The sequence below is a fragment of the Carcharhinus amblyrhynchos genome, chromosome 12, assembly GCF_965287045.1.
Source record: "Carcharhinus amblyrhynchos chromosome 12, sCarAmb.v2.hapA, whole genome shotgun sequence".
NCBI lineage: Eukaryota > Metazoa > Chordata > Chondrichthyes > Carcharhiniformes > Carcharhinidae > Carcharhinus > Carcharhinus amblyrhynchos.
Window position 1 is genome coordinate 52,999,204 of NC_137335.1, and position 23,760 is coordinate 53,022,963.

General features: G+C 42.5%; 1 protein-coding gene across 10 annotated transcripts in view; it reads right to left on the minus strand.

The window, feature by feature from the left end:
* Positions 1–4,721: 4,721 nt before the first annotated feature.
* The window catches only part of esrrga (estrogen-related receptor gamma a), a 265,275-nt gene continuing 246,236 nt past the window's right edge, over positions 4,722–23,760 (minus strand). For all 10 annotated transcript variants that reach the window (XM_080200534.1, XM_080200537.1, XM_080200531.1 and 7 more), the window contains 2 exons: positions 11,403–11,672; positions 4,722–7,746 (listed from right to left, as the gene is read on the minus strand). In XM_080200534.1, the coding sequence (XP_080056660.1) occupies positions 7,502–7,746; positions 11,403–11,672 (515 nt within the window). In that variant the 3' untranslated portion in view covers positions 4,722–7,501. The remainder of the gene's footprint in view (positions 7,747–11,402; positions 11,673–23,760) is intronic.

The window sequence follows — 23,760 nt, forward strand, 5'->3', positions numbered from 1 at the left end:
AGAGGAGGTTTACTAGGCTGATGCCGGAGTTGAGGGGGTTGAGCTATGAGGAGAGGCTGAATAAATTAGGCTTGTACTCGTTAGAGTTTAGAAGAATGAGGGGAGATCTCATTGAGACGTGATGAATGGGATGGATAGGATAGAGGTGGAGAGACTCTTCCCGCTCAGAAAGGATAGTAGGACTAGGGGGCACAGCCTCAAGATAAAGGGGGGGCGGTTTAGAATGGAGTTGAGGAGGAACTTCTTCACTCAAAGGGTGGTGAATCTCTGGAATTCTCTGCCCGTTGAAGTGGTGGAGGCTACCTCGCTAAATATTTTTAAGACGCGGGTTGATGGGTTTTTGATAAGAGAGGGGATTAAGGGTTATGGGGAGAGGACGGGAATGTGGAACTGAGCCACGACAGATCAGCCATGATCTTATTGAATGGCGGGGCAGGCTCGAAGGGCTAGATGGCCTACTCCTGCTCCTATTTCTTATGTTCTTATGTTCTTAGTACGCATGGCACAGAATTGCAACTATTTTATCACAACACCAGATTAAAGTCCAACAGGTTGATTTGTAGCACGAGCTTTTGGAGTGCTGCCCCTTCACCAAGTGAATGCACTCAGCCGATGAAGGGGCAGCGCTCTAAAAGCTCGTGCTACCACATAAACTTGTAGGACTTTAACCTGGTGTTGTGAGACTACTTACTGTGCCTACCTCAGTCCAACGCCAGCAACTCCACATCATAACTATTTTATCAACATGGAAAAGTGTCATTTGCTTTAGTTGTCTGCATTTTTCTTGCCGGATTAGTGTCACTAATCAATGAACTGGGTGGTGGAATGTATTCATACGCTGTTGTTTAAAAAAAAATTGCTTCATTTATGGGATTGGTGAGTGTGTATATTCGAGAGAAACATTTAATTCTGCTATTCATTTTAAGACTTCCCTCCCAGAAAATACATAAGCTCTGCTAATAAAATAACAAATACTCAAAAAGCATCAACTTCATATAAAGTCCTTTAATTTTATCAATAACTTCAGTGTCTGTGTAGATGAAATACCTATCAATCACCTTGCATGTTTGATCATTGACATTGAATTATCTCCAAGCCCAAACCAATTAAGACAGATTATATCCACCCAGAGTTTTGGAACAGTTAAAAGCACTTAAAAGCATAATGTGTAAAAGACAACATGAATAAATCTTCTCAGCTTGTTAGAGATTTGAATAAAGCCCTTAAAGTAAGAATGAACACCACCAGAACTTTTATCCTGAATGATGATAGAAAGCACAGCTATCATTCAGCACAGCGGCAGAGTGACACAATGATTCGCACTACTGACTCACAGCACCCGGGTTCGAATCCCAACTTGGGTCACTGTCTATGTGGAGTTTGCACATTCTCCCCGTGTCTGTGTGGGTTTCCTCCGGGTGCTCCAGTTTCCTCCCACAGTCCAAAGATAGGTGGATTGGCCATGTTAAATTGCCCCTTAGTATCGGGGGGCGGGGGGGCAGGCTGGGGGGAAGTGGCTAGCTAGAGTAAATGCATGGGGATAGGGCCTGGGTGGGACTGTAGTCAGTGCAGACTCAACGGGCCGAATGGCCTCCTTTGCATTGTAGGATTCTATGTTTCTAAACCTCTAATGTGCAGTGAGCATAATTGTCATTTTGGGAGCAGGTGGAAAATTGGCAGCTGTGAATTGTACAATTGGATAATTTTTTTTGCTACAACTGGTTAGAGCTGGGCCTCGCCTGCTCCAGATTCCCAGCCAACTCCCTGATCACGCTCTCCCCAACCTCTACGTACCACAGTGTTAGGAAGTGTTCCTTTGGCCCCTGGAGGTTGATTCCAAATGGCTTGATTTTTAATGGTTGGGCAGTTGTTTCCCTATTGACTCTTGGATGTTTAGATCAAGAAGTCAGCATGCAGCATGCCAACAAGGACTGGCTGTTAAATTGTTTTATATTCCTTTTTATTTGTCTCCTAAAATTAATGACAAGAAGAAAATGTGGTGTATAATAGTTACGTGGAAAGCTGCAGGCAAGGATATCCCGTTCTTGCAGCTAAACAAATGAAGGCAATAGGACAGCTAGAGGTAATTGCCGAGTGGGGGGGGGGTGGTAATCATGGAAATATTGGGGGTTGGGGGGGTGCAGAGTAAAACTAATCAAAGGAACAAGGTGATTTTCCAAGTAACTGAATGAAATAAATATTCTCATTCATTATAAACAATGGAACATCTTAACTTATCATTGTTAGTTAGGGCAGGCCACAGCAGCTCTGTCTGCCTTCCCATCCGACCCATCAAGGTCAAAGAGGAAAGTTACTTTTCTCATATCTTTAGCCCAGCAAGGAGACATTAAGCTTCCAAAAAAGGGGATTACCTTCTTTCAAGATCCTTAGCCCAGCAGAGGTTGACGACTCCGAGAAGGCATCAAAGGAAACTCAATAGCTGACATCACCATTGAGGAGATATCTTAGGGGCATTAAGGGTGAAATTTCCCAGAAGAAACCCAGAAACTCCCCCTTATAAACGCCTTTGATGTATAGTGGATGGGGGGGAAGATTCATGTGTTCCCCTCAGCAAAAATTAAAAGGCCAGAGTTACAATGAACTCAGTGCCACCACATTGTGCACTAAATTCCAGTCAGTCGCATCTGGACTGTTTTCCTCCTTCTCCAGTCAAAGAATTTCAGAACCTAAGGATGTAATTTTCCCTTATTTACACAGTGTGCTGGCTGAGGTGAGAAAACCAGCCCACGGTTGACAGGCTGCACTTCTGGCTTTTCTTACCGTATTTTATAACACTATGGGCAGGGTTTTCCCACAACGCTTGCCCTGAAATCGGAAAATCCTGCCCGAGGTCAACGAACCTTTTCATGGTCCACCCTTGCCCGCTACGATTTCCTTGGTGGGCCGAATGGGAAAATTCACCTCGTGTTCCAAAGAAATCTCCCAACGTGGCCCATACTATCACGCTGGCAGGTTGGCATCTAATAGAGACAACAATGTCCACTCTATGGAGAGCGGAGCTCCCTATTTAAAGGGTGCTCTGATCCGCAACAAAAAAATACCCCCTCATGGAAAAAGGTGGACTCACTCCACCTCATGGAGCTCCACAGAGGCCCCCTCACCTCCCCTTCTGCGCTGCAGGGTACTGCCCACCATGTCCCTCTTCTCCTGGGGCCCCTAGCAGGTTCCCCTCACCTGGTTCCCACTTTTGAAAAGCAGTTTTAAATCACACCAACATAACGTCATGTTGGCAGGGGGGAGCTTTCAAATGTGGTGGGATCATTTGGCAGGGATGCCTGCTGAATTATGCTAAAATTTATTGAAATGACCTTCTTGGGTAGGAACCTCTTTATGTCAATGAAGAAGGGTGGGAAGAAACGGCAAATGAGATCTCGCCAGCGAGATACTCCTTTTCCAAGGCTACCGAGATTTTGCGCTCATGTTGTCGTTTGCGCTCAGGACAAACGTGGGCGCAAAATCACGGCCTGAGTTTTCTTTGAACTATTGTGAGGAAGAGTGGAACAAACATCACAAACCAAAACAGAAATCACGCAGGGAAGCTTCAGCATTTTTGCACTGATGCTTTTTAAAGCAGTGAGTCCAAATTAAAAGTTTAAAGTTTGTTTATTTGTGTCACAAGTAGGCTTACATTAGCACTGCAATGAAGTTACTGCGAAAATCCCCTAGTCACCAAACTCAATCTTCAGCCAGTTTTCAGGGCTTATCTGTCCATCCATTTCGTTCTGTCTGTCTGTCTCTATTTATCTGTCTGTCTTTCCATCTTTTTATCTCTAATATTTATCTCTATATACAATTTCAGACAAGGGTGGAAGTTGGAATTGTGGAGCATTAATGAAACAACAAACTCCAATCGAATTTCTCAGTGCCCTGAAGTTGAGAAATCAAAATAACTGCGCGCATATTAATCCTCATTCAGTTTGGCTTTGCACCCTGCCACAGGCTGCTCATTTAGAAATCCTTGGTTCAGCCCTGTTAACTACAGCACACTCTTCAGGTTACAAAATCTTCGGCGAATATAGAAAAGTAGAGCTGTTTCGAGTAATGAAGGTGGCATTGCTGTTTGTGTTTTAATCAGCGGGCGCTTAGTAGAATTTAATAAAATATCACAATGTTGGGGATGACAATAGGGTGTTGATATTTACAATATCAGCAACAACAATAAAAGATCCTACATTGGTTCTCATTTTTGCTACCTCGATCTTGCACATCTTTTGTTGTTAATACTTGAGGGTATCAGATCATCTTCTATTTTGTTTTTTTCACTCCATCTCAGTCACCTTGGCCCATACCATTGAGTTTGAGAGCTCTGCCCTGAAAAGGCATGCAGCAGTGGCTAAAAATGATGCCACCCCCTACCTTATTTTCCTTCCTCTAGTGTGGGTGGCATTTGGTCTGTCAAGTAGTTAAGGTCAAGTGGGAAGGGAACTCTCAACTCCTCTTCCTGCAACATTAGAGCTCTGAAGTGTCATGCTGCTAGTTCAAAGCAGTTTTGTGGTCATATATAGATTGCAGTGATCAAAGTTTTGAACAAAATCTGGCCACAATTACATGCATTCATGCAAATGAGTGAATCCCAATATTAACTGTTTAGAGGTCCCATTGTCATGATGCTATAAAAAACAAGGCATAAAAGCTCAATTATTCCAATTTTCTTGAGCTCTGCGTTTCCAAAAAATACACATTCTACAAACTCAAGCATGTAAAAGTGGAAGCTTGTTTAATATTGCTCTACCATCATCCTGAAAGGCATAATTAGAGTACACATTGGAACTGATTAAAGTTACAGAATCATTGTCTCCTTTTGCATTAACAATATATACAATATAAAATAAATACATTTACACAAATGGACATTTGTCAGAGCACACAGTATGATACACGTCACAAAAATATACAGTTGATTGTTTACAGATGTGAAGCACAAAGCTTGCCTAGACCTACAGACATGGTTTTTCACTACAGGTTAAACTTCAACTCCTGGTATTTGTAGCTTTTTTGAAACATTTTTTTCTGCTTTTAAACTTTGCATGTAAGACTGCCATAAATTGTTTGTAGGCAGGTAAACACAGATGCATAAATAATTTAAATACAACCACCAACACCCAACATTCTGTTCTATATAAGAAAAATAGCTGTTTATAATTTTTTCACATTATTTTGAAACTTGTCTTTTTTTTAAAATGCAAATAGTGGAATAAATATTTGTTCTGATTGAAATGCAAGTGCAACCGTTGAGGAGTCACACAATCATATTGCCATAATTAAGCAGGAAAAAAGATAATTGTAAAGAAAAAAAAAGAAAAATTAGATACAGCTTAAAACATAGAACCTTCATTTTAACGATCTCATTTTTGCTGTTCTGAGATTTTGCTGTGGGTTCTAACCATAAGCATGCGCAAAATAAATCTTAAATCCTTCCCTTGCACTCCACAGAGCTAAGCTCCTGTTACTCAAAAGCAGCACCTTACTCCCAGGAGTTGGATTTTTTTTTAAAGGGTCGTGCCAGTTTCTTAGTTCCCTATTACAGCTATAAACTTCAAGTTATTGACCACCTGAATGAGCTGCTAATGATGAATAAAGTCTAGAATCACAGTACAGTCAATTCTCTACTGAGAAACCACAATCTACTATATAGTCTCGTACGGCTAATGATACACAGTATTTATAGCACAAGGTTGATGTATACCATCAACCTTTTTGTCTTTTTTATTTTTTTTTGTTCAAAGCACACAATGTAGCAGTAGTTTGGGAAACTTGTCTGCACCAAAAACTTGTAACGACACAAAGCTGGTTTTAACAACCATTTGAGATGTTTGAACATAGCCATATTTACAGCATTTAAAAATTAGACATTTACCTATTGTTTGGAAATATTCAAATTCTTTTCTAAGATATACATTGTTATTCTACAATAAACTGTTACACAAAATATCCCTTTTTTAAATTAATGATTTAAATGTGTATTGTCGGAAGAGATATTTGTTTTGTTTCTTAAACTATTTGTTCTTATTATTAATAGGAGCAATCTTATCACCAGTAAGGAATAGAATACACTATCTCCTGAGGAATTTTACATCCATTACTGTCTCTAATTCTACCCTGTGTCTAATGCGTACAATCACAAGAATCTAACACCACAATAAGAACAAGACAACAGTCTTCGAATTCAACTAAAATTAGAAGAACACAGCAAACATGAAACATTGCAAGCTGAACTACAACATTTTTTTTTGTTTCCAATACATGACCTCAGGTTAGGCTCACAATCTTTGATTACATAAGTGTACACAGAAGAGGATGTCACATGGTACAACAGGGAGCAGCTACTAATACTGACATTTGAGTACTTGGTACAGGTTAGCGCTGTCATTTGTTTTAAAATGTAGCAAATGTAGCCTTTAAGGGGGAGGAGGAAAAACATCTGATTAGTTGCTAAACCAAATTTACACCTTAACAGTCATGTTTTGAATGGTTAATAAATATGCTTGTAACGTACATTATTTTACATCAGTACCGTATTTCCAAAGTATGCTGGGGCAAGCTAGTGTACAATCTTGTTACATTGGATTCAATTGTCAGATCAACTAGCCTATCAATAAAGGTGTAATCTAATTGCAATAATGAACTTGAAGCTATGTATTACCTTGTGTTAAAGAAGTTGAGGATTTTTGACTGAACTGGCACTCAACATAAATTGCATCCATAAAAAGTATGCACCTTCTCATTCACTATTGCTTAAGATAAATTCACAGATTAATAAAATGGCTGTAGTGGTAAAGCTGGTACAAAAAACCCATAAACAACATCAACAACAAAGGTTTTAAAAAAAGTTTTGTTTGTTCTTCGTAACTGTCCGTCGTTTTTCCAGCCAGCAAATAAATGCAGTATTGTTTTTTGTTTCAGTATTGCGTGACTGAGTAAAGCTTACTATTCCCTGAAATAGACATAGTTCCTAACCTAAGAAATATCTGGAAGACTTGAAAACAATTAAGGAATTAAATGGCTGTAACTGATCTAAGGTGGAAAAAATGCAATGAGAAGAAGCAGCCAATGCAACGCTGCTCCGTTGCCTAATTACAGACCGTTCATATGGAACCTAATACTGCATTCAGTCAATGCGCTGTACTGTTAGGTAAAACAGTTGTCAGTCTGAATCCTTTGTTGATGGGGATATTTCTCTTAATATTAGTTCAGTGGCATCCATATTATGGATTCCCATCCTTTGGCAGGGCTGGCTTCCTTCTCTCTCTTCATTTAGAGACCTCATTAAAAAGTTCAACAGCAAAATCTGCATGAAAAAATCCTAGAAGAATGAGAAGTTGAAAGCTGCTTCACAGTCATACTGCTAAATATCAGTGCAGTTTTTTTTCAATTAAACACTACAGTTAACTTTTTGTCTGGTTCAATTCCTATGCTTCTTCCCTTTGCTGTGGCCTAACCCATTCTGTGTGTTTCCATGGGAAGGCCGAGGTTCCTCTAGTCAGACCTTGGCCTCCAGCATTTCCAAGAATAGTTTGTGCATGGGAACTTTGCCTTCCAGTTTGATGTTGTAGAAATGCTGCACAGCTTTGGTAGAGGTCTGCCGGAGAAGAGGGAGAGTCATCAGTAGCTTACCGGCACGGCGTGGATCTTCGCCATGTTGCCCAGCCTCATAGTCCTGCAGAGCCTCATGCAAGACATCTTGCAGCTTCTGAACAGCCTCAACGTCTTCTATGTGCATCGAGTCTACAAGACAACAGGGAAGCTCTGTTAACACCACTATAACTAAAGCGAGGAAAGTGCACACACATATGATGGTACTTTAAAATGTTTAACTTATGGTTCAAGCTTAAATGTGCTAACAATGTTGAGCAGTTGAAACTTGAACACAGGTGCATTTTAAACAGAACATTCCCACCCATCAAATGAAGGAACATTTCACTTAAATAATCATCCAATATCTCAGAGGCAGTGGCTTAGTGGTATTGTCACTAGACTAGTAATCCAAAGGCCCAGCATAATGCTCAAGGAACCCGGGTTCAAATCCCACCATCCCTCAGATGGTGAAATTTGAATCCAATAAAAATTTGGAATTAAAAGTCTAGTGGTGACCATGAAACCCTTGACGATTGCTGTAAATCCCATCTCGTTCACTAATATCCTTTAGGGAAAGAAATCTGCTGGTCTGGCCTACATGTGACTCCAAACCCACAGAAATGTGGTTGATTCTCAAATGCTTTCTGAAATGGAGGGCAGTTAGGGATGGGCCATAAATGCTGGCCCAGTCAGCTACGCCCATATTCCATGGACAGATCTATAAAAAATGTGTTCTATGGGTTTTGGCTGCCTAACTAACTGTATTGGTTGGATTTTCATTAAATAAGTAACGTATTTACAAATGTGCTTGTCTGTAATTTACGTTTTGTTAATTGCCCTCTATCTACTTTCCTCTATCAACAATATGATGAAACTTATAGGAAAGCTCCAAATAGACAACTACAACAATTAATAGGGCCAACACTTTAATTTAGAATCAATGAGCATTTCACAGTAAAAAGTCAAAATAAATTTAGCACGAAGACTGAAGGGCTAAAAAGAATATTCTAATTGGAACAGCTTTCAGTGAAGTGGTGCAACTGGGGATTTTTATCTGAATATTCAGGGTCCTTCCCTTTGTATGAATACTTTGCTTTCTTAGTTCTGCAATGGGTAATTAAGTTCTGTACTGGTTTCCAATTATTGAACATTTCATTTATTTTGGAAAGACTACTTTTTTCCATTTATTTATACATGCATTTTTACTCACGCTCAAGAGCACATTTCACCACACTATGAATCACCCCGTGCAAATGCAGAAAAAAAGACCTGGACTTGTAAGTTATAGTGTCAATAAAATTCGGGGTGTTTTCTACAGCCTGCAATTTATAAAATACTAAAATTGGTCTGCTTAATCTTCTTGCGACATTTCCTTCTAAATTGTAATCAAGTGTCACAGTGTATTTGCAGCATCCCAGGATAGGCCTTATCATTTTTGCTTTATATTTCCTGAATTGACAAAATCCAGAGAAACTCAAGTCTTATCTGCTATCACTCAGCTACAGTGTGATCTTATTCTGCAGTGGCTTAAACCCCCATTTGATGACACCTAAACATCACGTTAGTCCAGCATACAAAATAGACAATGTGCAAACGCACATCATTTTCAAACACAATCACGAACAGGGAAGAAAGTTTCCAAATCAATTGAGTGAAGTAGGGGGCAAAAAATAGCACATTTGTTGTCTGGAATTGCTGAGTTTGGAAGTGTCATTGGCAGCTGAAGGGCTCCCAACTTACTTGTGTCCCCATGTCAGAGCAGCAAAGTGCCAACAACAGTTGCTGAGACAAATAAAAAAAAGTGCAACTTTTTGTTGAAACAAGTTCCCTCCCATCAATCTGGGAATTTGCACATCAATAAATGAGATGAACTGTTAATTACAAAATCAATTAAAAAATAATTTTCAAAACAGTCACGCTTTGGTTCTCTGGGGTACAATTTGGCAGAAGGTTCATCTCGGACCCACCAAATCAAGAGCTGTCATCCGAAAATAAGCAAAAGCAATCTGGTTTTTCATTTTTCAGCGTGGCTGAGCCCAGCCTGAGATTGATCAGCACATATGGCCTCAGAAAACAAACTGTCAATACCTTGAATGCTGTAGAATTTGAACAAATGGCTGTCCTCCCATTCAGCTACTCATTGCATTCCATTTAACAGATTTTATTGACAGTTTCCTTCTTGTAATTAAAGAGAAAACTACTGGCCGGCAACCAAGATAAAGTTCAAAGATTAGGTCAAAACAAAAGAAGACAGGGGGAAATAGAGGGACATGGCGTGATTGTCAACGGTACACAACACCAGAGCTGTTATTGACACACAGGTAGCTAACGATCAGCATGTTATTAAAGAGTGATCTATCATGAACTTTATGCAAATGTTAAAGTGCCTAAAGACCACGATAAAGCATTGGGGAGACGGGAAAGAACAACAAAGCACAAACGATTTTATTCATGATTCATTCCCAATTGCTGCTACACTTTAAATTCAAATCTGGATAAAGTAGGTGCGGGCAAAATTAACCTCTCTTGTGCTGGTAACCAGCATATGCATTCAGGGGAGACAGTCTGCTTTTGGGATTCTTCTGACAATATAATGAACACGCTGAAAGCCAAACTCCAGTTTATTGAAAACAGATTTCAATTCCAAAAGCACTTTCCGAAACAAGATTGAAACAGTGCAGTGGGCCTGCTTCTACTAAAGGGGCAGCATAATTAAGTTTACAATTTTGAATGATTTTATGTAGAACTGTAATTGGCGACATCAATTTCTCGCACACGTTGTCAATTACTTTTGCCCAACATTGAATACTTTGGTGATGAAAACAGAAAGTGCTGCAAAAGCTTGGCACATCTGGCCATGCCGTGGAGAGAAGAGAAACGATGAGCAGCCGTTTTGATTTGAAGATGAATCTTCTTCACGTCTCGGGTTCTTCATTTATGAAGAAGAATTCAATTTGAAATGTTAATTCTGCTTCTCTCTCCACAGATGTTGTCAGGCCTGCTGTGTTTTCACAGCATTTTGTTTCCAATTTCAGATTTCCAGCATCCACAGTATTTTGCTTTTTTAAAAAATACAGAGGAAATTGATACAACGTCATGGCTTTTCATTATAAACTAAGCTTATATTTAAAACCATAAGATGTAGGAGTAGGTCGTTTAGCTCATCGAGTATGCTCCGCCATTCAATGAGATCATCACTGATCTGATGTGATAATACTCAACTCTACTTTCCCACTTTAGCTCCATAACCCTCGATTCCCCTACAGTTTAAAAATCTGTCTATCTCAGCCTTGAATTTATTTAATCACCAGCCTCTATAGCCATTTGTGGTAAAGAATTCCACAGATTCACTACCGTCTAAAAGAAGAAATTCCCCCTCATTTGACTTAAATGGGTGTCCCCTTACTCTGATATTATGTCCTCTGGTTGTAGACAGTCCCACAAGGGGAAACAAGTTCTCAGCATCTAGCCTGTTAAGTCCCCAGAGATTCCTATATGTCACAACAAAGCTGTCACTCTGCTGAACTCCAGTGAATACAGGCCCAACTTACTTAACCTCTCATAAGAAAATCCCGCTATAGTTGGGATCAACTAATGAACCTTCTCTGGACTTGTCCAATACCAGAATATCCTTCCTTAGTTAAGGGGACCAAAACTGTTCACAGTATTTAAACCAAAAAATAATGCACCATTTCAATTTCGTAAGATAATTTGACAATACAGGACAGATGAAACAGGTTTGGGGAAGAAGGAGCGAGAAAGATAACTTTTTGAAACTGTGCCTACAATCAAGCAAATGTGCCAACCTGAATTAGCAAGTGCTATAGCTTTGAGGGTGACAAACTCTTCTTTCTCCAGTTTCATGCTCTTATATTTCTTTACCAGCTGCAGTATCGCGTTATTCAGATCAAGGAGCCCGGCTAGCTTTGACTGGTCTTCATCCATGATGTAGTCTTCAGCATATACCAGCTCATCCTCAAAAGACAATGACCTGTACACAATCCCCAAGATCAGAATCTCCATCCAGGCACTCTGGAGGAGGCTCATCTGATCAGCCAGAGATAATGTGGAGAATCCTGCAAAGGGGGAAAAAAAAGTATGTAACGGTGTTACCATGTCATGCATTGCGGAAACATATAGATAAGATCATGACAAATATCAAATTGACTTCAATTCACCCTTAACATCTCTCCTCACCCATCAAAATACAACTTGACTCAATTCTCAAAAACAAATGACTTATCAATATCGTGAGGGGTTTTATTTTGGGTTGGTGGGGGTGTGGGTGGGGGGAGAAATCCTGAATTAATCAAAGAAAACAATTCAGATCTGTGTGGAGAGAGAAGTTAAATGAGCAGGGAGTGCCATTTCTTTGATTAAAAGCTATAAATCATGGTTGGGCTCTAAGGAAACTTTATAGGTTTTACTACAATCTCATTTTGCAGCATGACAAACATTTCAAATTTATTTTTGTTCTGTCAGTGTTATCACATATTTAATATTGCATTAATATCACGGAATTTTAATATATATTGCTCAACTGCGCTGCTCTGATTAATCATTTGATGGTGCAAACACAGGGATAAGGACTACTTATTTTCTAGCAAGGCAGAGATTACCATTAAACTGTCCCCTACCACTATGGTGAAGTAGAAGCATTGCTTTTGGCAGAATTTCATCCCATTCACCCTGTTGCAAACTAGATGTATTGACTCCTGGACAGCACGCAGATCATCCAAGTGGCAAAAATGAATGTGGCGATATCACTGTTTGCCTGAGAATGATTCAACTGACATAAGGCAGAAATTTTGCTGCAATTCAAGGAATTAGGTGGGCAACAAATCTAAAGTTAACGTTGAAACACAATGGGGCGGATCTCCCCGTTCCACCCTCCACGGGAATCGTAGTGGGCAAGGGGCAGACCATGGAAAGGACCATGGGTGAGATTTTCCGGTTTCGGGGCGAGCGCAGCCAGAAAATCCCACCCAATGGGTGAAATCTTATCAATTTTCACGCCGGCGGGACTTTCCCACCCTGCTGCAGTGAACGGAGGTTTGGCTAGCCATCAAATTCTCCAACCTCGCCTGCAGCGGGAACGTGGCATGAATGGCCAGTAAGATTGTGCCCGAGGGTCTTGCAGGAGAATTATCGAACGTACAGTGTGAATAGAGTTACATATGATTAAAACATTCTTTATATTTTATTCTTCCCTGAAACTTTTGTCTTCTTCTTTTCAATGGTATTATATATTGGAGTGACGCTGCTTTTACAATCGGCAAGGCAATGTTAACACAGGTGTGATAACGGAATAGCAAATCCTTGCTAGTTTATCAGGGGAGGGGGAGTTTTAAAGCATCTGTTCAGGCAAGGCTGTCACACTGAAGGCTTCGCTACATGAATCAGTTTGCTTTATCCCTGTCTAACTAGAACACTAATGGCAAACAGCTCATTATATGTCTTTCAGGCTATTGTTTGTACCAACTACAGTACTAATTTATTATCTCCTCACTGTTAAGATCTACAATCTTATTAACAGGACAAGAATGGTTTACAGCTTTTGAGGTGGTTTTTCTGGCCTGCCAATGACATGCAATGGAATGCCAGTTGGCAGAGAAGACCAAAAGCACTTAATAAAATCATCAAAAGGGATTAACCAAGCTTTCAAAGTGAGAGTGCTCACACACATTTGAAGGGAGTGGGTAAAGGGAGGGAAGGTAACAAATTATGCAACAACTGTCAACGACCTAATTCATCATCAGATTATTGAACATACACGTTTGTCATTTTCAACAACGCCATTTCGGAAAAGTTCAAATGATCCCGTTTTGATAGAACGGGAGCTATTGGAGATGGCAGGAATTAAGTTGACCCTGCAAATACGATAAGAGCATTTTGTCGGTCCCAAATATCATATTTTTGTACATACTCAGTTGCCATCCCCACCTGTGATACTCGCATTGGTAATCAGCCTCATACTTTTCACTCCACAATTAGATGTTTTACCTACAGGTACCTTATAACTGAGGTATCAGGGACCATGCAGGCAATATAGACTATGCTGCAAAGATGCATGGGAGTTTAAGACACATCCACACAGAACTGATCCTGCCCGACAAATGTCAAAGATGGCAATTGCCGACACCTAGGCTTTTATATCCGGTGACCACCGTTTTTGAGGATGTTGCAAGGCTTCCAAGGTTGATTTGCACATCTATGTTAAATTGGATACCCCTTGAAGACTTCAGAGATCGCAATGCAAAATTAACCCAGGTCCACTGATTGCGATGCCAACTTTGAGTTGCCTCGCCATTTCAATGATTTCAAGGACCAGCTAGCACAAACAGCTGAAAAAATCAGCAAAGGGGCCAACATCATGAGTGCCTGACATCACTTAAGGATAACAAGCAATACTTAAAGGTACCCCCAGAGGGGGAGGTGCAATTTGACTGGAGTAGATTCTGCCAGTTAGAAAGTGAAATTGACCTGTGAAACATTGAAGAATGGCACAACATGGGGACACAGCAGGCTTCAATGGTTTTGGACGTTGTACTGGAAGCCTGAGTGGCAGAGATGGAAAGTAGGAGAGATGTTCTATTGTCACAGATCACAAGGAGGCCCTCCAGATACACACTCAGAAGGCAGTGGGAGCAAATTACCATGAAGGACATTGCCAGAGTTCAGCCCAGAGAATCTAGATATAATCTTCAAGACACTCAATGATCTCACACGACGGATCAAGGTCAGTGAATGCATTTCTGAATTGCATATCCTACCAAACTACAAGCCTCCGATACTGTTCACTGTTCAATTCACCACACCCCTTCACTCACCTGCCAATGATCTCTCATTTAATTAGAACTCCTACCCGACAGTTATAACTTTCATCTCATACATTTAGCACTGCTGCAAGTCTCACAGCCACATTTCATAGATTGCACAGGGGCAGCTATTCAACAGTGACAACTACATCAGCCAAACAGATTGCACACTGACACACTTCCCTCTCTCTTGCAGGAAATAGATGGTGTACGACCAGAGGTAGCTGGAGCTAAGCAGAGGGGGACAGATGTGTGTACGTATTTTAACCACAGTTTAAAGAGGCAGTTCTAGCTATTATTGGGCAGCCATTGTTCAGGCTTTGACCAGATAGGCAACTGAAACAACTGAAGATGACAGCGTCAGTATATTTAAAGCTCCTTCACAAATCCCACTTCTCTCTCATCTCATACTCTTCTAATTTACAAACTGTACCTGGTGTAACAATGCATCCCCTACTTTGCCCTCCCCCTCATTTCTCGCACAACAATCTTAGCCTTTCGCCTTTTTTTCCCCCTTTAACACAGTGAAAGCAGCGATGTTAAACAGACACCATCACTCAATTTCACACTTCCAGCCAGCAGTTCAGATAGTAGTACTGCATGTACACTGGAGGATAACGTAGAGACAGGAGCCGCACGTGGCAAAACACCAGGCTTGAGAGACCTGCAGCCGTGGAGGGGGCAAAGATAGCACTATGTACCAGTTTGGTGGAGAGCGAGGTTACCCTTGGGATCCACTGCAGAGAACAAAGAGCAAAGCAAATTACAGCACAGGAACAGGCCCTTTGGCCCTCCAAGCTTGCAACAACCATGCTGCTGGTGTGAACTAAAGCCCCCTACCATGCTGGGGACCGTATCCCTCTATTCCCATCCTATTCATGTATTTATCAAGATGCCCCTTAAAGGTCATTATCGCATCTGCGTCCACTACCTCCCCCAGCAGTGAGTTCCAGGCGCCCACCACCCTCTGTGTAAAAAACTTGCCTCGTACATCTCCTTTAAACCTTGCCACACACACCTTAAACCCATGCCCCCTAGTAATTGATGGTGAAATAACTAGCAGCAGGTGGGGGTTTCACCATATGGGGAACAAGACAAGCAAACCAAGGCATGATAGATTGCCAGGTCTGGACAGGAGTGGGATGGGGTGGTAGTGGGGGGGGATGGTGGGGTGGGAAGGAGTTCCATCATTTGCATGTCAATGATTTGCTCCATCATATTTCATGGTATGCAGGTTGCCCATGTGTGTATTGCTTGCCCACCAGCCACCAGCTATCACATTAGCAGGAATGCCTTTCTACCCCTTGGTTTGCCATTCTGATTCAGTGGATTAGCACAGAATAAAAGGGCCAGGAATGTCAGGACATTGACCTTCATGTTTCACTGTCTTTTGTCACACACCAGCCTGATGTTGAGATGGAATCCCTTCCAGTTCCAGTATAGGGTAGAGTTAACATACAATGTATGAAAAGCAACCTGTGTGCAGTCAATAACCCCTGCACCATGGGGAAATCTTTGGTCATAGTCATAAGCTTGCTTCACCTGACTCTCAATGGCAAAAGGGAATAAACTATAGTTTCTTTCATTGAGTTGACAACCTCAGTAACCTCTCCTGTGTAACAGTGGACAGCAAACTGCAGAATATTACAAATATCGCCAGGCCCAGCCTGTAAGGAGCTAGGCATTAAATATTTAATCTCCATAGTTAAAGCTGTAGCAGGTGACATATTTTAGTGAAGATGTCTTACTGAAGTGTAAATTTCCCGCATGTTGATGGGGATTTTCTGGTCTCCCTGTGGCATATTTCCCACGGCAGGAGTCAGTGTGCCATTTGCTGGCAGCGGGATCTTCTGATCCCACCACTATCAATGGAATTTCCCACCGACTGCATGCCACGCTGTCGGTAAAACTGGGTGCACCATCAGCTGGACCAGAAGATCCCAGTGGCATGAACAAGCAGAAAATTTTGGCAATTGCTTCTTGCTGAGGTTTAGGTAGGAAAATTGTTCCCTCAGTAATCTATCTGGGTATGATTTCTTCTGAGAACTCTTCTCCTCTCCTTCCTCCTTCTTCCAGTGGCTTGTCTTGCTTTGTGTAGTCTCAGATCATTCTCTTAGTATGCTATATTAAAAGGGAATGCCTACTGGTATATCCATGACTAGAAGGAACTGGTTTGTGCAGAAGCCTTGAAGTTGGCAATATCCCTTCAGCGCCTGTCATAACTACTCCCCGTCACATTTTGTAGCATTAAACAAATTTAAAAAGTACCAAACAAATAGAAGTAACAGCCAGAATAAAGCAACTAGCAACTAACTGGAAGTAGTTAGTGATTCCCTTAAATAGCATCAGTGGGAGACCCATCATGCAGCTGAATACAGGCTCAGCTTTGTGGTTTTAAGAAAGGGATGTCTTACTGAAGTGAAAACTTCTCACATGTTGAGGGAGATTTTCTGGTCTCACTGGAGTTTTGAACTCCAAAATGACTGGAATCACATCAGCATCGCACGCTACTTGATGTTGTGATCTTCTTGTTCTGCCTTCCGGCAGTCATTCACTGCACTCACACAAACATCCTCACCAAGATGGCGGCCAGCACCATTCTCCACACAAGCTTGTGGACACCATTTTAGAATTCTAAGGGCATTTGTGGTGCCCTACAGATTGGCGCAGATGATTCTAAGTTTTTCACCCAGTAATTTTTATCTGGAGCCTGCACTATTTAAAGTCTTCAGGGATAACATGATAGAAGCATTTCAAGGGTCGTGGCTGTTTGCTGTCATGGTGTATGCTGCCAAATGGCCTCTTCGTTTGATAACGCCAATGGCATTCCCTTTTCAAATTGCGAGAGATTCCTCAGAAATGTGTTATAACATTGATACAACCCGCTAGCAAGAAGATTACTTCACATCTGATTCAATGGGAAACAGGGAAGAATTCATTCTTTTGTTATACTCCCAGAGTACCACCCCCACCCAACAGAAGTACCAGATGGTCTGTGTGTGTGGCCTGCAGCACCTTTCTGTGATGAAGCTTTTTTTCCCCCTACCTAGACACTGCTGTTGGTAAATAATTAGATTTACACATTCCCAATCTACACACATCTTCAGTCTAATAATTAAAAGCAGGATGATTAGTTTATTGAGTGGAAGGAGGAACTTTTTTTTATTGAGGCCTATCAATGATTTTATCAGGACAGCACTTTTACGGTTGTCATGTGGGCGCAGGCATCCAATTTTTCTTATCTGACTGATTAATACAAACGCTGTTGCAGGATGCATTAATTAACAGATACAAATCTACGTTCTCATGAAGGGATCAATAAAGAGAAGAAAAGAGGCATCAAAGTGAATTTAGTGCTGATGATGGAGAAGGCACTGTATTGACATTTACGTGTGTGGAAACTCCAAAGTCTCCCCAGTTCTGCTGCAGGCCGCAGCAGCGATGCTGATGCCAGCGGCACTTGTCTGGCACTTTTGGATAGGTGAAGTGATGCACTTCAGTCAGCTAAATAAGTCCAAGCATCTGTGTGTGAAGGGCAAAATAAATTTGCAAGCAACTATTTAAAAGGCAGTGTGTTTATGAAAGGGAAATCAGTGTTTCTTTCCAAAAGTTAACGGTTGTTATCCCAATTAAATTAACTGTTAAGTTAGAATAGCAGTACCGTTCAATGAATGATGTGGAAAAATGGCCATGCTTGTCTGCTCATCAGCAGGCTGGCTCCTTCCTCATTAGGTCTGTTCTCTGGTTGAGTGGAACAGATATGAAACATACTAATGTTCATGCTACTAGCTGGGTGAAAGGTTTTGTTAAGCCAGTCTGCAGATACACAGCTTACGTTCTTGCTCAAGACAATGGGGCTACATTGGAGAGCCCCTGAAACCGGGCAATGTGATTAACCCATTCTTATTAATGGCAATGCAGATATCATGGCAATTTTTATGTTGCCTGCGTAAGTGAATAATTTCCTGCTGAGCCAACGTGAACCGCACTGTTCGTTCACAGGACATCGCAGCAGCGGGGGGGAATCCTAGACTGCTTAAAGTTATAGCATTGAATCCCTACAGTGCAGAAGGAGGCCATTTGGCCCGTCGAGTCTGCACCGACTCGCCAACAGAGCATCCTACCCAGGCCCTCTCTCCTGCCCTATCCAGCAACCCCACACACTTACCATGGCTAATCCACCTAACCTACAAATCTTGGAACACTAAGGAGCAATTTAGCATGACCAATCCACCTAACCTGCACATTTCTGGATGGGGGGAGGAAACCTTAGGAGCACCCAGAAGAAATCCACACAGATATGGGGAGAATGTGTGGCATTTGCACAGTCACCCAAAGCTAGAATTGAGCCCAGGTCCCTGGCACTGTGAGGCAGCAGTGCTAACTACTGTGCCACCCGAAGTTAACTTGCACCTCTTAAAAGATGCAGTGTCGATGGAATAGGTGCTGGGAACCAAGACTGAAGAGATCCTGACCTAGGAAATAGTGAGGAAAGTCACAGGAGAGAGGATGGGCTCCAAGGATTTCAAATGCTCCAGTGGAATTCTTAGTGCTGCAAGAAGTTCAAATTAACTCCGATGAATGGTCAAGGTGAGTGAATGCATCTTCTAATGCATGTTCTAGCAACTGCACCAGCAGTCTTGATCACTTAAAATCATCACATCCACTTTGCTCACCAATCAACAATCTCTATCAATCAGGTTCCACCTCTCACTTTCAAAGGATTCACTTCACCCTCACACACTTCTGCAAGCCTCCCACCTATGTTTCACTGGTTGAATACACTGTCAGCTAGTCAAGCATGCCAGGCACATCACCCAAAGAGATTGCACAAAACTTCCCGACAACACTGCCCTTTCTCTCTCTCTTGCCGGACAAGATGGGGCATGACCCGAGGCTGTAGGGACAGACTGATGAATCGGCCCATACTAACACCTACGGAGGTGATACTTTTTGTATTATTGAGACAGTTGTTGTTTGGGCCAACAGCAGGATTGAAACCATCAAAGATAAAGGTGATCTCATGCACAACCTTCCCTCTCACATCTCACTTTCCCCTCATCCTTCAATCTCTTCTGATTCACTAGCTCAATATAATGTAAACATGCACCTCCTACTTTCCCCCCTTATCCCTGACAATCGTACTCTTATTAAGTTATCCTTTCCGAGATCCAAGGGGGGCAACTTGGTCAGGCAGTGGAGGTTTACCGAGAAATACTTGATGATGAAGCCATGGCACAACCACTTAAGTTCACACTTGATTGTCATAGATCACAGCTTGATATGGCTCCTGCTCTGACCAAGACCGCAAGAAACTACAAAGAGTTGTGAACATAGCCCAGTCCATCACACAAACCAGCCTCCTATCCATTCATAGAATCACAGAATCCCTACAGTGCAGCAAGAGGTCATTTGCCCAGTGAGTCTGCACCGACCACAATCCCACCCTGGCCCTACTCCCGTAGCTCAAATTATTTACCCTGTTAATCCGCTGACACCAGGGTCAATTTAGCATGTGCAATCAATCTTACCTGCAATCTTTGAACTGTGGGAGGAAACCAGAGCACCCGGAGGAAATCCATGCAGACACTGACCTGAAACTGGAATTGAACCCAGGTTCCTGGTGCTGTGAGGCAGCAGGGCTAACCACTGTGCCGCCCACTGACTCTGTCTCCACTTCCCACTGCCTCAGGAAAGCAGCCAGCATAATCAAGGACCACATGCACCCTGGGCATATTCTCTTCCACCTTCTTCCATCCGGAAAAATCTGAGATCATCTACCAACTGACTCAAGACAGCTTCTTCCCTGCTGCCAGCAAACTTTTGAATGGACCTGCCTTACATTATGTTGATGTTTCTCTGCACCCGAGCTATGATTGTAACACTACATTCTGCACTTCCTCCTTTTCTTCTCCCCATGTATTCTACGATCGATATGATTTGTCTGTATAGCGCACAAGAAACAATACTTCCCACTGCATACCAATACAAATGACAATAATAAATCAAATCAAAGAAATCACTACCAATCAGCCTAGATATTGACGCAGTGCCTATCCTGGAGGTTAGATTAGAGGCGGGATATGCACGTTGTGGGACGCCAGGCATGAACAACTTGCAGCCAGGACAGAGAACAAGGATACGCAAGTGCCAGCAGTGGGCAAGGTTACAGAGAGAGAGCTCAGAACTGCAGAGAGCTCAGATGAGGACTTTGATGGGGCAGCATATAAAAGAATGCTGATGGTTGTGCGCAACAAAGCGCTTGCTGTATTGGGAAGGCTGCCAGAAAGCCTGCAGTCAATGTCAAGGATCTTGGAGAAGTCCAGCACTGACTTGGCACAGAGCTTTGTGCAGAGTTTGGAGGTCAATAACCTTCTGTCAGAAATGTTTGAGATGTAACAGGTTTTAAGAAAATACAAAGGCAGAGAATCGAGGAATGCGAGGAGAAAAAAGATGATATCCTCCCAACCCCACCCATGGTGGAGGGCAGGGGTGAAGAATCTACTGGGAGTTGGAAAGTCAGCAACTAGGCAGGGTAAAATCATGTTGCAATCTCCCAATGGCGGGCTAATGGCAGGTTAGTCTTCCGGCTGTCTTGTGGCAAGAATGCTATTTGCATTCAATTGTATTTATGAATGCTGATTAAACCAGCCGTCCGCCAGCTTCCCATCAGGCCTTTCAGTTTTGTGTCCGACCAGCATCGCCATCAAAGCTGATTGTAAAGGAGCGGTGTGCATATGACAGTCCTCAGTTCATAAGAGACCTTGAGACGAGTGCAACAAAGCCTTTCTATTGCAGTCCTGCACTGCTCCTGATGTGCCGCACTGAACTCTGCCAGGCCAGACTGGTTTCTGCCTCCATCGCCATGGGGAGCTGGTCTTCTTGGACAACACCGTGCTGTTGGCTCCGTGCACCTTCCTGTCTTGGATCAGTACACCACCTGGAGTTGAGAAGTACAGGAATCTCCTTCTCCTTGGTGTCACACAGCAGTGGTTATCTGGAATAGACTGTGCTGTGGGGCTTATGTAGCCAACACAACTACAGTGTGAAATTCGACCTGGGGGTGCTGTGTGAGGTGAGGTCAGGGGTGTTGGCCTGATGAAGACAGGATGGGGGTGCAATGTGAAAGGAGAGCTGTGCAAGGAGTGGTGAGGGCTCATGATGGGGGGGTAGAGAGCCAAGGAGGTGGATGAAGAAGGCAAACAATGGAAGACAGAGGGAAGACTGCGGGGAGGGAAGCTGGACCATACAAAGCTACATGAAGAGCTCACAAACAAGACAGCCAAAGGAATACCACATCATTTACTGGAAGGAGATGCGCGAAGACTCCAGATGCCTTGGGTAAAGGTGCAAGTGGAGCATGACTGCCTCGCAGGTGATGGATTTGGGGAAAGGGTGGTTGAATCGAGGTGCAGACTTCCTCTTGAGGCTGCTAGCCTTTACCCTCTGGTTTGCTGACATCCCGCAAGGTTTGGTGACGGCAGGTAGGGTGGAGAGAGCAATGTGAGAATTCTGGCCTGTTATTTAAATATGGCACCAGGACCTTTGAACCCAGGCTAATGAATCTGCTGCCGTCCTGCCAGCTGACTCAAAGGAGAACTCACCCGTGAACTATGAATGAAGTTCCAAGTGCAGAATCTGGTGTGGGATCCCACCATTCTGCCAGCAGGAAAGGTGCTGCCAGAGCTCACTTACCACTGCACTTGGTCCAAAATGGGAGAATGTCAACTGAAACTTCCAAAGGGATGACGGTGCAAAGCAAAACACAGATAATGTGATAACTAAGGAACAAAAGCTGGGTGTAGAGAAGGTGTGGAGTCACAGACGTATCACCAACCATCACCTCCTGAAAACCTGGGGGCAGAGAATATTATCCAAATTTGTTGAACTCATATTGCATCTGGATGACTGTAAAGTCCCCAAATGAAGGATTAAACAGGGTTTCTCGGGCTTCAGTGGTACAGTGTAGGTCAGTGAGTGACACCTTTTAGACTGGAGGTCTTTCTTTTGATTTTTTTTTTAGTTTATTTATTAGTGTCACAAGTAGGCTTACACTAACACTGCAACAGAGTTACTGTGAAAATCCCCTAGTTGCCACGCTCTGGCACCTGTTTGGTCACACTGAGGGAGAATTTAGCACGGAAAATGCACCTTCCCTGCATATTTTTCAGACTGAGAGAGGAAACCGGAGCATCTGGAGGAAGCCCACAGAGACACGGGGAGAATGTGCAGAATCCGCACTGACAGTGACCCAAGGTGGGAATCGAACCCTACTCCCTGGCGCTATGAGGCAGCAGTGCTAACCACTGTGCCACCGTGCCACCTATGGACACTATTTTCATAAAAAAGGTGGTTTGTAAATATTACTTATGATGTCAATCATGGCGAAACAGAGCAATGCATTTCTTGCATATGCCATGCTCACCATAAAAATTAAGCAGTGCACTACCTCCTCCCCAGACAGCTTTTTGTGAAGCCTCTGTCAGTCTAAAATACATTAGTAAAGTAGCTAATATTCTGAAAGTTGCATTTGCAATATCTTTGTCTCAGAAGCGATTCTATATTCCCTCATGAGACAGTTGGCAGTCCTATTGTGAATCACAGCTCATCAATTTTGATGGACTTCAGTATTGCAGTGGTCGTTCCTGGTTTTGATTTTCCACGGGAAAACAAAAATATCTTCCAGCACTAACATGATACAGGCATGATGTCAGCCTGTGACACTACCTTATATAATATTTTAAAATTTGATAACGCAATATTCAAGTAAAATGGTCTTTCATTTAAACATCGTTCTCTATTGATAAAAGCTTCACCATATAATCCATACTGTGCAGGAGGCCATTCAGCCCATCAAGTCTGCACCGGCTCTGTGACAGAGCACCTTGCCTTATCCCCATAACCCTGCACTTTTACCCTTCCATTCCCCTAACCTATACATCTTGGGACATTAAGGGGTAATTTAGCATGGCCAATCCACCTAATCTGCACATCTTTGTGACTGTGGGAGGAAATTGGAGCACCAGGAGGAAACCCACACAGACACAAGGAGACGTGCAAACTCCACACATTCATCAGACGCTGCAATTGAACCTGGATCCCTTGCGCTGTGAGGCAGCAGTGCTAACCACTGTGCCATCCCCTAATTTTATAGATAAGAAATGCAGGAATTGTAATGTTGAAGTACTTTTTATGTATAATAAATTTCTTTTATTGCAACCTCCCTTCCCACCCACTTCTTCAAATTGGATCATGTGTAGAGTTATTGAGCTTAACAAACTTCCCGGGACCTTTACAAAACACATTCACCGCAATTTTACCACCCCGCCAGCCAGGGGAATCAGGG